We start from the raw sequence: 12,647 nt of genomic DNA on the forward strand, positions 1-12,647 counted from the left end.
GAACTGTGAATATCGTGCAGGGTCATTAATCTTGTAGCCTAGTTGTCTTCATAGCTTTCATCTGTAGATCAACTGTGGTTTATGTGGAAGGTAAATATTGGTGGTAAATCTGGAGATGTGTTGATACATGGGATGTAGGGAAGAAGCACACTTCATGTAGTGCTGGGAGATAAAGGATTTGGGTTTTTTTTATATGCTAGGTGCAAATAAAAATTCATGTTAAATGTCAGTGAAGTTGTCCTCCTTTTCCATTCTTGTTGGATCAGGGCAATGCAGTTTGAGGAACTCTAAATAACCAGGAAGCAAACTCTATGTGTGCTTTTATCTGTTAATCCAATCTAGAGGTCAGGTATGCTGGTTTTGGGGAAAGGTTGGGATGATTCACCCAGGGGTGGTTTATGTCATGTCACACACCCAGCTGGCTTATGGTATTTGTTGCTTAACTTGTCTGTCCTGTCTGAGAGTGGTGAATCTGTGAGGGATGTGAGCTGAGTTGTGCATTTATCCAAAACCTGTTTAAAAGGCAACTCCCTGATAGCTGCAGCAGGGGTAAAAGTTAAGTGTATGGCATGATTCATTTGCTGATGGCAGTGAACTCTGCTTCCATTCCCTCTCCTCATAGCCATTGCTATCCAGATTCTTTCATATAATTTTCCAGAGTTGTAAGAAATTCCGCAGATTTAAAATAGAGGATGTGTATAACATACACATACACCTGTGAGTAATGTGATGTATACTTTTATAATAAGGTGTGTGTTATATACAGTTTGGGTTGCCTGAAAGAACATGAGGCTTAAAATCCTTAAAAGTGTCTTTTTTTTTTTTCTGGTCTTGGTTTGGTGCCTTAATTTTTGAAGGTGTTTGTTTCCTGCAGCTGCCACCAGCTGGGATTGATGCATTCATAAAACACTGAAAATAGCAGAGGTCACAGAATGTCTTCCTGATTAGAGTGTGTATGTTTATATTTTAGTATGTTCTATGTAAATTGTGATGGAGGAAGAAGAAGGAAGACATTTTCTCTTTGCTATTCTTTGCCCCTGAGTTTGAAAAACTAGATGAGTGTTAAATGCCAAGATTTTACATAAGGATTCTTCTTCTTTAAACAGAGTTTTCCTTCTTCGATCCAAATGATGCAGCATGCCAAGAAATACTCTTCGACCCCAAAACATCAGTTTCTGAATTGTTTGCTATCTTAAGGCAGTGGGTTCCACAGGTTCAGCAAAATATTGATATTATTGGGAATGAGGTGAGATACAAATGAAGATCCTTGAGTGCTCTCAATGTTAAATACTGTCTTGATAGTGAATAAAGCCGTTTAATTCAGAAGCAGAATTAATCATAAATGCAGATACAGTTTCTGCCTCTTATCAGGTAGTGACTGATCATACCTTGTATTCTACATGTTGTCAGCTTTTATTTGGAAAAAGAAAGATTGATGGATAAAATTCAGTACATTTGCAGAGATGGTATAAACAACGTTTCTCTCAAGACAATTGTGTTGAGTGAGACCCTTCACGTTGGTGTTTCAGTTTCCTACTTAGCAGTAATCCCAAACTCCCAATATATGAAGTTACTGTTGAAGCTTGACCTTAAGGGCAATCTTTCCTAGGCACAAAATATGTTTCTAGTATTTCCATCCTACTTATTTTTCTTCTGGACATGTGGGGTTTTCTGGACATGTGGGGAAGTGTAGTGAAGATAAACCCTACCATATTATAACTGGGGGCTTCCTTTGAGAGATGTGTGGGAGTGAGGTGGGTAATTGTTGAGAGATCAAAGAACAAGGGAAGAGCTTCATAAATCATCTTCCTATGCAGTTAACTGCTTAACTTTTTAGCATGTGAAGTACATGTTAGAAGGAGCAATATAAAGAATTTTTTTAATCTGTAAATAATGAAGGTTCATTATGATGCTGTTTATTACATTTGTGTATGTTGCTCTGTTTTGCAATTAGAGTTTTTTCTGGCAGGCTTCTTTGTTACTAGCCATTGCAATGAATCTAGGAGTCAATATATCTGAAATAACTTAGGAAATAGCAGTGATGTCAGAGATATGCCAGAGCTAAAATGTACTTGTTTTCCACTTGCCTGTCAGATCATTAAAAGGGGTTGCAATGTGAATGACAGAGATGGACTGACTGATATGACCCTCCTGCATTATACTTGCAAATCAGGGGCTCATGGCATTGGTGAGTAAAAAAAAAAGTCAGAGATGTAAAAACCTGATTGACTCACATAAGCTTATCCTACTGACTGTTACAGAATTTTTCCTTACAGTAGATTTTTTTTTTTTTTGTGTTTGCTTTTCTTTCTTCTAGTGGCCATAAGCAAGGAAAGTGCAGAACTGCAGCAATAGCCATGGGGAGCAAGAGTTAGTAGTTCTAGGTATTAGAGACAGTGGTGCCAGCTTAAACAGATACTTCATGTAGCAAAGGCAGTTTCAGACTGGTGCAAACTGCAAGTTCGCTGTAGTTTTTGGTGTAGTTTTCTTACAGCAGAACATTTAGGTGTCTGGCTGTTCTCTTTGTTTTGTTTCTTTCACCCTGTTCATGTCAGAAGAGAACAATAGACTTCGTTTGCCTTATTATGGTCATAAATACTGGAAATGAGAGCACATTTAACTCTGTTTGAACACCCCTATTAACTTTTCTATATTGTGTTACTTCTTCATTGACCTGGGCTCACTTCTCCTCTGAGTTTGAGAGAAGTCTGGCATAGGTCGTCTTCCCTGGTGTTGGCAGATCTTTTAACATAAAATTCAGCATTGTGACGTGCAATTCTTTTTCTTCCATCAGATACTAAAACTTCTGGATTTGATGGCTGACCCAGTACTTATATTAGTGAAAAACAGATGGTGTTATTAAACACTAGAGATCTCAGCTCTTTATGATAAAGGGCAAAGATTTTTGTATCCTAATCCTAAAAAGAAAGGCATAGTTATAGTTCTGTTGTGAGCTTGAAGGGCCTAATGTACATTTTGTATTACACATAGACATGTGTGTTTTTTCAGGTAAAAAAAAAAAAAAATCGCTAATACGTTCTTTACAAAAATTACCCTGCAGGTGATGTTGAAACTGCTGTAAAATTTGCAACACAGCTTATTGATTTGGGTGCTGACAGCAGCTTACGCAGCCGCTGGACAAATATGAATGCCTTGCATTATGCTGCCTATTTTGATGTTCCAGAACTGATTAGTGTTATTTTGAAAAATGCAAAGCCAAAAGGTAAGCATTGTGACCTTTGTTTCATGTAGTTGTCCATATTTTGTACATTCTAAGCTGATATATAGTGGTCTGTAAGTGTGGTGTTCACTTATCCATGATACATAAATAATTTTATATTCTTCTATTCAGCCTCATTGGTTCATTTTTCTCTTAACCTATTTTTAGTGGTTTACTGTACTGTTTCTATTGCTGGTTTTTAAATTTAAGCTTTGTACTTCTATTGTACAAGGGAATAGAAGTTTCAAATAGACTGGAAAGCAAACAGGTTAATCTTAAATTATTGAGAACTAAAAGAATGTTTACAGAAAACCAAAGATACAACTATTCCAGTAAAATCTTGTGGTGTTTAAGGTTGCTTAAACATTGAGAAGAATATTTGAAATGTAGGGAGAAGGTTAAAGGAATAGTGGAGATTTGGCAATTTCATGTGGCAAACCTGTGACTGTGACAATTTCGACATGCTCTTTTTCCCCATTTCTGAGCTGTTTAGAAGGTTTAAGGAACAATTTGACTTTAGTGTTCGGTGTAAATAGGTAACACCTTTTGCAAAGATACTGTGAAGTATTGGTAATTGGAGCCCTACGTATACTAATGCAAATACAGAAATGGTGTTAAACCAGAACTGTGTTTCTAATTTGGTCAGGACAGCAAAACCAGTAAGCATCTTTATCACTAAAATTGTACAAATGTGAATTTGTTTGACTGAGCAGCCTTCTGATTGCCTCAGTTTGCAAAAGGATTTTTAATCTAGGGACTCTGTCTTAACAGTTTGAAAAGCTGGTAGGTTTTTGGAGTATCCAGGGCTTGCTTACCACATCTTGAATCTCCATGCAAGTAGTTGTTAGGCAGTGCTGTTACTGGTGTGACTTGCTTGGGAGGTGACGAGTGTGGTTTGGTAACAAAAGACAAAATCACAGTACAGTAAAGTCCACATCGCATTTCAATAGCCTGGCGTCCATAACTTGCATCAGCAGTTTTTAGGTCTGCTTTCAGACCTTATTTGCATTTGGTGTTCTCCTCCTGTGCAGTTCCTACAGAAGGGTTGGGATTTTGCTCAGATTTCCAAGGAAACCACTCTGGTTAAATGTCTCGGCAGTTGGCAATTCTTGGATAAGCAGCTGATGTTCTTTACCTCAGGAAATAGATAAAATTATTTGCCCTGTGATATGGAAACAATGGATAGTCTGAGTTAATAAAATAATTTAAGCTTCATACTTCATCAGGGAGTTTGCAGAGAAGGACGAACATACATAGAAGGCGAACATGCTTTGGATGGATCCATAACTGAACTGGAGAAAAAATGGTTGTTAATATATTAATAGCTTTTCAAGACAGCGGTATGCTGGCTCTGAGACACCCATTGTGAAGCACAGGGGTTTCCTTTTGATTTAGTGCTAAACTACTTTCTTTACAACACTTCATAGTTCACTTCTTCATACAGATTTACTTCTCAGTTGTTACAGGAGAGAGCTAGTTTGATCTTGGATTTTTAGAGGTTTTTAAATACAAAAATTGTATATTATTTTTTTCTAGATAGTTTGGGGGTAGTTACCAGGTAACATTTGCTATTTGTCTTTTTTTCTGTCACCTCTGCTCTGCCCACAAGAGAACTGTTCAAAAAATCGAAGTATGAAATTTGCAAGTCTGAGGAAGTCACACAGTCTAACTCAAAAAAAACGAACCACGCATTTTGTTTTTCAAAATAGAAATACATGCAACTGTTGCTGGCTCAGTAGCTGATGCTACTGGCTAGTATTTCTGCAAATTGGCTCCTATGTGTGCAGAAGATGTTTGGCTGTAAACTTCCATGGAAGTTTCAGTGGCTGTATACAGCTCCTCAGCTTCTAGCTAGTTTTAAACTGGTAATGTCTCCTGACCTTTGGTATATAAAGTGTACATCTGCATACGTAGCTCTCATTATGACTGAGGCATGTGAATGCAGTCTTTTTTCACATTTTTGTTCAATCAGTGCAGTTGCAAAACTCTTAAATTCTGATTGCAAATTTGTTACCTTTGCTATTTATAAATTGAGGCAATTTTATTAGTATGTATGAACTCAGCATGTCTATACAGACATATATAACTCTGTATCTTCTATATATATATATATTGATGTTTCACTTGTTCATTTAGTGTAACTATATAAGGATTTTGATGAAGTTGGGATATACTTTGTTTATGGCATTGTGAGAAGGGCTAGTGTTTTTTGGGATGGAGACTAATACTGGAAATTATGAGGAGATTTTTCAGCCCTGAGGTGGAAAGTTTTATGTTCCTCACTGGTATTTCAAATTGGAATGTGATTGCTAATACTTGTGGTCTTTTGGTTTGTGTATGAAATCAACTGGTATTTTTAATTAACAGTCCCATATCTAATTGACTCAAAATGACATCTCTCTTGTATAATTTAAGAGAGGAGCCTCAGACTAAACAGACATTTAAACTCCAATCTTCTAGAACAGTGATAACTTCATAGCAGATTGAAAGATAAATTGGGAACAACTGATAGAAATATATATTGTGCTAAATCGCTTCCAGTCAAATGCGGTGCTCCATTTTCCAAACTGCCAGTGTGAGACCCTTCAGAGTGCAATTCCTTGAAAACAAAGAAATTATAACAATCACCAGCTCTTACTTCATTCTTGGCCATTAGTAATTAAATCAATGTAAAGCAGATGCATAATCAGTTTTCCCTTGCCCTACTGCATGCTCACAAAGGAAAACAACTGTTTGAAGATGCATCTCATTTTAACGTTTGACGCCTAGAAGCAATAAAATATAAATGTTTCTGAAACATTAAAACTTTAATTTACTTGCAAAGCTGAAGTTACTCACTTGTTAATCTTGGCACAGTAGCAGCAATTTTGCAGTTGAGCCATCAGTATTAAAAAGTGAGTGAAAGTACATGCTCATCTTCCAGGTTGGTTCATGGTATGAATAAACAGATGCAAATAAGGTTGATATTCTATGTAGAATTACTTCTCATATGCATTTGGTACATAAATAATGGTGTGTCTGTGTAAATGCTAACATAAACTATAAAAATGAATGTCCTCGCAAGGAATCTGTAGTGGGAAATGTTCGTGTAAGAGACTTGCATACCTCACATGTGATGTTTAATTGCAGATGTGGATGCCACCTGTAGTGATTTTGATTTTGGAACAGCTTTGCATATTGCTGCATTTAACCTATGCACAGGAGCTGTCAAGTGTTTACTGGAACATGGAGCAAATCCTGCCTTTAGGGTAAGGAGTTAGGTTGTAGATTCACCAGAAGGTGAAAAAAGTACCTGGAAAAACTGAACAGTCTGTCCAGGATTTTGATTAGCTAAAAGTGTGCTACGTGGAGTGAGAGTGCCTCAGAAAAAGATACTTGCAACTCATAGTGGATGATTTTGTGTGCTTTGTCTTACTTGTGTGTTGAAGTTTGTATTTTTGTGTCATGGTCTAGTTCATTAGTTCAAATAACTTTCAGGAGATTTGTTGTCTGTTGTTTAAGCTTTCATTTATTAATACTCCTGGGTGTCTTGCAACAGCTGAGACCCATGGCAGTGGGGGATCTTTTCAGAAATGGAGGAGTGCAGTCCTTGCCCTCCAGAAATGCAGTATTGTGCTTAGCATTGAGCCTGGTGTTAGCATGAGTAACTGAGAATGCATAAACATCACCTGCTCTGCTTAGTAACCTAATAATAAGCATAGGTTATAGTGCAAAGTGTTGCTATATGTGTCTAGCCACTATCTGGGGTTTTGACTGTGTTTTCTGTTTGATTTTGTATTTGTTGTTTTGTGTGGGGTTTTTTTGGTTTGTTTTTTTTTTAGGGGGAGGGCTTGGAAGGTTTTCTTATTTTAGCAAAACCAGTATCTCAGTTCTCCTTTTTCAAATGTGGAGGGTTATTTTAAATGAGAAATCATAGTTGTTTTAAGGGTACTCAAAAGTCATTATTTTATGTAGTACTGTTTGTGTGAAATCTTCTGAAACATTATTGTCCATACAGTTCATGATATTCAATCTAGATCTCTTAAAAAATGATGGGTTTCTTCTTTGTCCCTTTATTCAGTCTGAATGTATGTGTCTCAAGTTCTCTGTCAGCTGTATGTTTAGGAGCCTGTTGTCACAGTGAACGCTGCTTTGTAGTTGCATAAGCATTCTGAGCTGGCAGAGGTGGCTGTGTCCTTGAGAAGAGAAATCCTGGGCTTCCCCTGAGCTTCCACTTTGCCTTCTTGCCACTGCTCTGCCCCTGCTTTATGTTGGCACAGAGGTTTGCAAGGCACCTTGTGGGCTGAATTGTGGGACTGATGTGACCAAAATAATCTCTAATGTCATGACTACAAACTCAAACTCCCCAATCAACTTTAACCCAGCCATATCCTGTTTTTAAGGTAGTGTGATTTTTACTTACAGAGTAATTGGAGATTTTTAAGGAATGGTGGGTGTTGAATTGCTCAAACCTGCAATAAAGTTTTGACTAGAGACAGTGTGTAGAGTTTGATTATTTGGGAATAGCAGTGTAAATTCTGAGTAAGGATTATACTTTTCTAGCTCTGAGATGGATTGAGAGCAGGCTCAGGAAACAATGAACTTCTAGTTTGTTTTGAAGGGACTAAAACAAGTACAGTCGTACTCTGCATCGTTCCTTCTGGTAATGTCTGAGTCCAGGGGCTCAGTTGAGAAGAAATTTGGAGGACTGAGACGATAATTTTTCCGCAGACATTGTGAAAATGGGCAGACAGCCGAAGCTCCACGCCAATGGCTTTGCTAAAGAGTGTAGACAGAACTGTCCCTGGAGCAGCCTGACAGTACCTGCTGTCTGAGCAACTGGCCTGGAGTTGAGGTTAACTCCAGGGGAGCTGGTACTCCAACAACTTGTCCTGTCGTGTAGGAATCACAGTCACGGCTCTTTGGGAAGGGGGCTTGTTTTGGAAAGGACTCTGTCTTTAATTCATCTCTTGTAGGATGGTCTGTGTCTAAATAAATCTGAACAGATTTATTCAGGTACTCATGTGAGCCATCACATTTGCATATTCTATATATGCAACATACATTAATTAAATTAATCTCTTACATTTGGAATAAGCATCACCAAGGAGCAAGCTATATGCTGGGTAAAGATAGAATCTTTGGGAGGAGTTGGCATTTTGGTATTGGCATTACAGACCAGAAGTCTGCCTTGCTTTCCTAACTCTTTGTTCAGGTACACAGATACAAGTGTTTTGTTTCAGGTATTCTGAGTCCTAATAATGTTCTTAAATTTGAAAACATTGGCTACTTGTTGGTTTCTAAAATGAGATGTTGTCATGCTAGCTGATCTATTGAAGGATGTTTTGGCGAACTTATTTGAAAATGTGGATTTTTTCATAGCTGTTTATATTCTAGGAAAAATACCTAATAAAGAGGATTAAACACTTCATAAAATGCTGTGGTTTCACCTGATCAGATTTGTCTTGTAATAACATTAAATCCTGTGCTATGTTATGTTTCTACAGAATGACAAAGGGCAGATTCCAGCAGATGTGGTTCCTGATCCTGTAGATATGCCGCTGGAAATGGCAGACGCAGCAGCCAGTGCCAAGGAAATCAAGCAGATCCTGCTGGATGCAGTGCCTCTCGCGTGTGACATCTCCAAAGCCATGATTCCAACCTACGACCACGTCACTGGCAGGGCCATGCTTTTATCACTTGGCTTGAAGCTGGGAGATCGTGTTGTTATTGCAGGACAGAAGGTATGGCCACCAACCTGGCACTACTGCCATAATTCCTGCAGAGTCCATTCATTTACCACTTTTGAGACATACCTCAATTTGGGGGTCTGAAATGCTTTCTGGAAGGTGTGACATCTGGATCGCAGCAAGGAACTGGTTATGGAAAGTAATAAGCTGAAGAGTTGTGTGATAAAGTCATTATTATGAAAAGCAGTTTTGACAGGCATAGGCTGCATTTTGTGTCTTTAAATGATTAACAGTCTCCTATAGTACATCAGCATGGTTCAGCTTTTATTAATGTTTTGGGTGTCACATCAAAGTGATGGTAAAACTCATCAATTTGTGAGTTGCCCAGCTTTGTTAGGAGTGTGCATTTGTGAAGTACTCCTGGTAGTTTCCAGAAGGCAGGGAAAAAACCCTTCAGTTCTGCTTAGCCTAGAGTAACCCAATTTCACTGGTGCAATGCAGCTAAAATCTTTGAAGCAGTGCTGTGCCAACAAGGTTGTTACATGGTTCTGTGGAAATATAAGGATGTAGCTAATAGAGGCCCAGCTCAAATGTGAATAGCTTTTTAAAAGCTACCATGATAGCCACCTTTCTAAAAATATATTTGAAAACTGTAACATTAATATTGCATTTGGTATTCAGACTTCTTATTTGCTCTGATGGCAAGGGATCTAAGTGCTAGAACTCTTTTAAAGAAGTTCTTTTTTCCTGGTAAATATTGAAAGCATTTGTGAGAAAAAATTTATATTTGAATAGCTTTTGCTTTAATAGCTTTCCTAATATAACTTCAGACTTGTAACTGTCACAACTGAAATGTTCTAAAGTGATCTCCAGCAAGAGTGTGAAGCAGCTTCCATTGTGTATTTTAATTTGGTGTATTCTTGAAATTGGGTCAGGGAAAGCAAAGGAATCACTAGCTATGCAGAAAGCATTTTAACTGAAGTATGTACAGAAAGCCACTTATTCTTTAAAGACAGAAGTTTCTTTATCAGAAATCACAGTGGCAGCAAGGGGAGATAATGTAAGTGCAAGTTAATGGAAGCTTTAGAGCAAGAAAGTGATGAAATTGGTGTTCTTGTGTATCTTTCCTCTAAGTATGGTCCACAGAATGGTTCATGCTGTAACGTGCTCATTGTGTGTGGATAGAGCTGCCTGGGTTTGGCTACTTTTAGTCTTCTAATTGATTATGCTGTTGCAGTTTTTTTTAAGTTGTTGGAAGCTGTTTTTGTACTGCCAAAGGCCAGCAGGGCTTTGCCACTAGCTTATTTTTCTTTAAGGGAGCCAAATCTGTTCTAGAGCAGGTGGGAAGAAGGAATGTGATTGTTCTTTTTGAACTTCCATTTCCATGACAGCTTTCCTCCCTTCCTTCCTTTGTGTGCGAAGAGCTGTTGTGCATTACTCCCACATTGCTTCCCACCCCTTTTCCCCATTTGCCTGAATGGAGAAGCTGTTCTCAGCCCTGCCTTCCCCTCCCCCTCGATACTCGTAAATTCCTGCAGGGTGGAGCAAAAGTGACAGGATGATGAAAATGGTGCCCTGTTTTTAACCTTCTCCTGGATCCGTTCTCATTCTGGAATATGGAAGCTGGGATGAGGGCGCTTGGAACAGCAGCATTTTTTGGAGCTATATTTACAGGTTCCTGTTGTCTTTCCTGCTTCTGGAGTCTCTTAATATGTCAACTTTAATGAAATTTGAAAGCCAAGCACAGCAGATGCCAGAGGGAGAATGGATTCCTCTCTTGACTCCTACTGCTGTCATTCCAGTTGTCTTACAGGGGAGGAAGCTGTGTAAGCAGGTGTTTATGTGTACGTGATTTGGGGCCCCACAGCTCCACCAGCTCCTGCTCTGCTAGACTGAGTGTCCATTTAGATCACATCTGATGAAATGGGAGTGCAGGGACACCAGCAACAGGGAGAAAACTGCTCCTGCCCTGTCTCATGTGAGGGAGGTCCCCTGCTTGTTGCTTGCACAGGTCCTAGGGCAAGATTGGAGGCACAGTTTTTCAATCTCCGACCTCTGTTTTAGGATGCTGGTTGATCTCTCTGCTCAGTAAGTGTCCTTAGCTGGTGCCTGGAAAGTAAGTGGAGAAATTGTAGGAATCTCTGGGGCTGCTTGGCCAAACTTCCCCTGGCTGAATTGGATCCCTGTGTCAGTAGCTAACAGGTCTCAGTCTAGATTAGTGTGACATACCTGCCTATAACAATCAAGTTTAAAGGAGATCTTCAGCACAAGAGAAGAGGCTCTGGGTCATGTTTATTTCTTTACAGACATTAGGAAAGAGTAGCTAGAAGGTTTTATAGTAAAAAAAATAAATTTCTATCTGTTTACTCCGAGGGCTGGATTAAACAGTGGAGTCATAGTGTAAAATGAACTAATATTAAGGTCACATGAGATGAGGAAAATGGAGCAACTGAAAGATCAAAGGTTTTTATTACTAAAACTAATTTAAAAATCAAATATGAAAAGGAATTTAAATCAATGTTAAATGCATCTCTTGTAGTTATTCCTCCCCTGTTTGGTTGAAGCGTGTGCGTTTATAATGTATATTTGTGGAGAATGACGTCCACCAGCAAGGCTGGTCTGTCTTGGTAGTCTTCATATGCTTATCTGTTAAGAGTTTATATATATATTGAAGCAACAGCAAATGTTTAAAACATTTGCTGGCTTTTAAAATTTTGTTTAATCATAAGGAGGGAATAGAAGAGCTACGAATCTTTTCCAAAGAAAAAATTAATTATGCTCTGAAGTTTGCCCTGGAACCTTTGCCAGTTACATATATACGCACATACTTGTATGTATATGTTTATGTGCACACAGATTTATTTAATCAAATATTTCTATGGAACCTCCAGGAAGATACCTAGCCCTGATTCTGGAATTCTTGTTGTATAAACAGTGAAAGTAAAACCTTTCATTGGGCGTGTGCTCCTGTACCATGACCTGGAGCTGTGTTTACAGTGGTCCTTACTGTCTAATTCATGTCTGTTGTGACATCTGTCATAACCATGGCTGCTGTTTAATGCAAAATACAGAAGGACTAAGATCTTCTGGAAAATGTATTGAGTGATGTAGTGAAAGGTAGGAATGTGAATAAGTGAGGGAAATGATGTTTGCATTTTTGTGATGAAAAGCTTGGAGATGACTTGCTGTCTCTTTCATAACTGATACTATTTTCTCGTGAACAAAACTTGTTTAACAAACCCATTCTGTGTTGATGCTTTCTCTCCTAGGTTGGTACCTTAAGATTTTGTGGCACAACGGAATTTGCCAGTGGCCAGTGGGCTGGTGTAGAACTGGATGAACCAGAAGGAAAGAACAATGGAAGTGTTGGAAAAGTCCAGTACTTCAAGTGTGCACCAAAACGTGGTATAGCCTTTATTTCTTTTTCCTTCAATTTTTAAACCCCAAAATTTTGAAGAGTACTGGTAAATATGAACCATTTGGGAGGATAAAAACAGGTAGCAGATTCTGTTGCTTTTACTTGTAGTGCTTTGTTTGATTTATTGGCTCTTTAGCTGGTCCTCAAGTTTTGACTGCAACTATTTGCAAAATGACTGAAACAGCCAACCAGTCAAAATTTCCTTGAAGCTGAGATTTCCTGGTTTTTCACCTATACTGTTGAAACTACTTGTTTGTACTGTAGCAATAATAGCCATGTTTCTTTACCTGCTTAGTCTTCCTTGGTAAAATACTCGTGCTTGTAGTTGTTTTCTAACTTA

At 38.4% G+C, this 12,647-nt stretch overlaps 1 protein-coding gene across 4 annotated transcripts in view; it reads left to right on the forward strand.

Moving 5' to 3' along the window:
- Positions 1 to 12,647, forward strand: part of CLIP4 (CAP-Gly domain containing linker protein family member 4) — a 31,587-nt gene that overhangs the window by 5,846 nt on the left and 13,094 nt on the right. For 3 of the 4 annotated variants that reach the window (XM_014252974.2, XM_088053533.1, XM_088053534.1), the window contains exons 5-10: positions 1,107 to 1,246; positions 2,095 to 2,188; positions 3,062 to 3,223; positions 6,350 to 6,468; positions 8,707 to 8,943; positions 12,159 to 12,294. In XM_014252974.2, the coding sequence (XP_014108449.1) occupies positions 1,107 to 1,246; positions 2,095 to 2,188; positions 3,062 to 3,223; positions 6,350 to 6,468; positions 8,707 to 8,943; positions 12,159 to 12,294 (888 nt within the window). The remainder of the gene's footprint in view (positions 1 to 1,106; positions 1,247 to 2,094; positions 2,189 to 3,061; positions 3,224 to 6,349; positions 6,469 to 8,706; positions 8,944 to 12,158; positions 12,295 to 12,647) is intronic. The other variant, XM_014252975.2, reaches the window with a different exon arrangement.

Source organism: Pseudopodoces humilis, chromosome 3, assembly GCF_049639895.1.
Source record: "Pseudopodoces humilis isolate 2021_Gansu_Grassland_sample_001 chromosome 3, ASM4963989v1, whole genome shotgun sequence".
Taxonomy (NCBI): Eukaryota; Metazoa; Chordata; class Aves; order Passeriformes; family Paridae; genus Pseudopodoces; species Pseudopodoces humilis.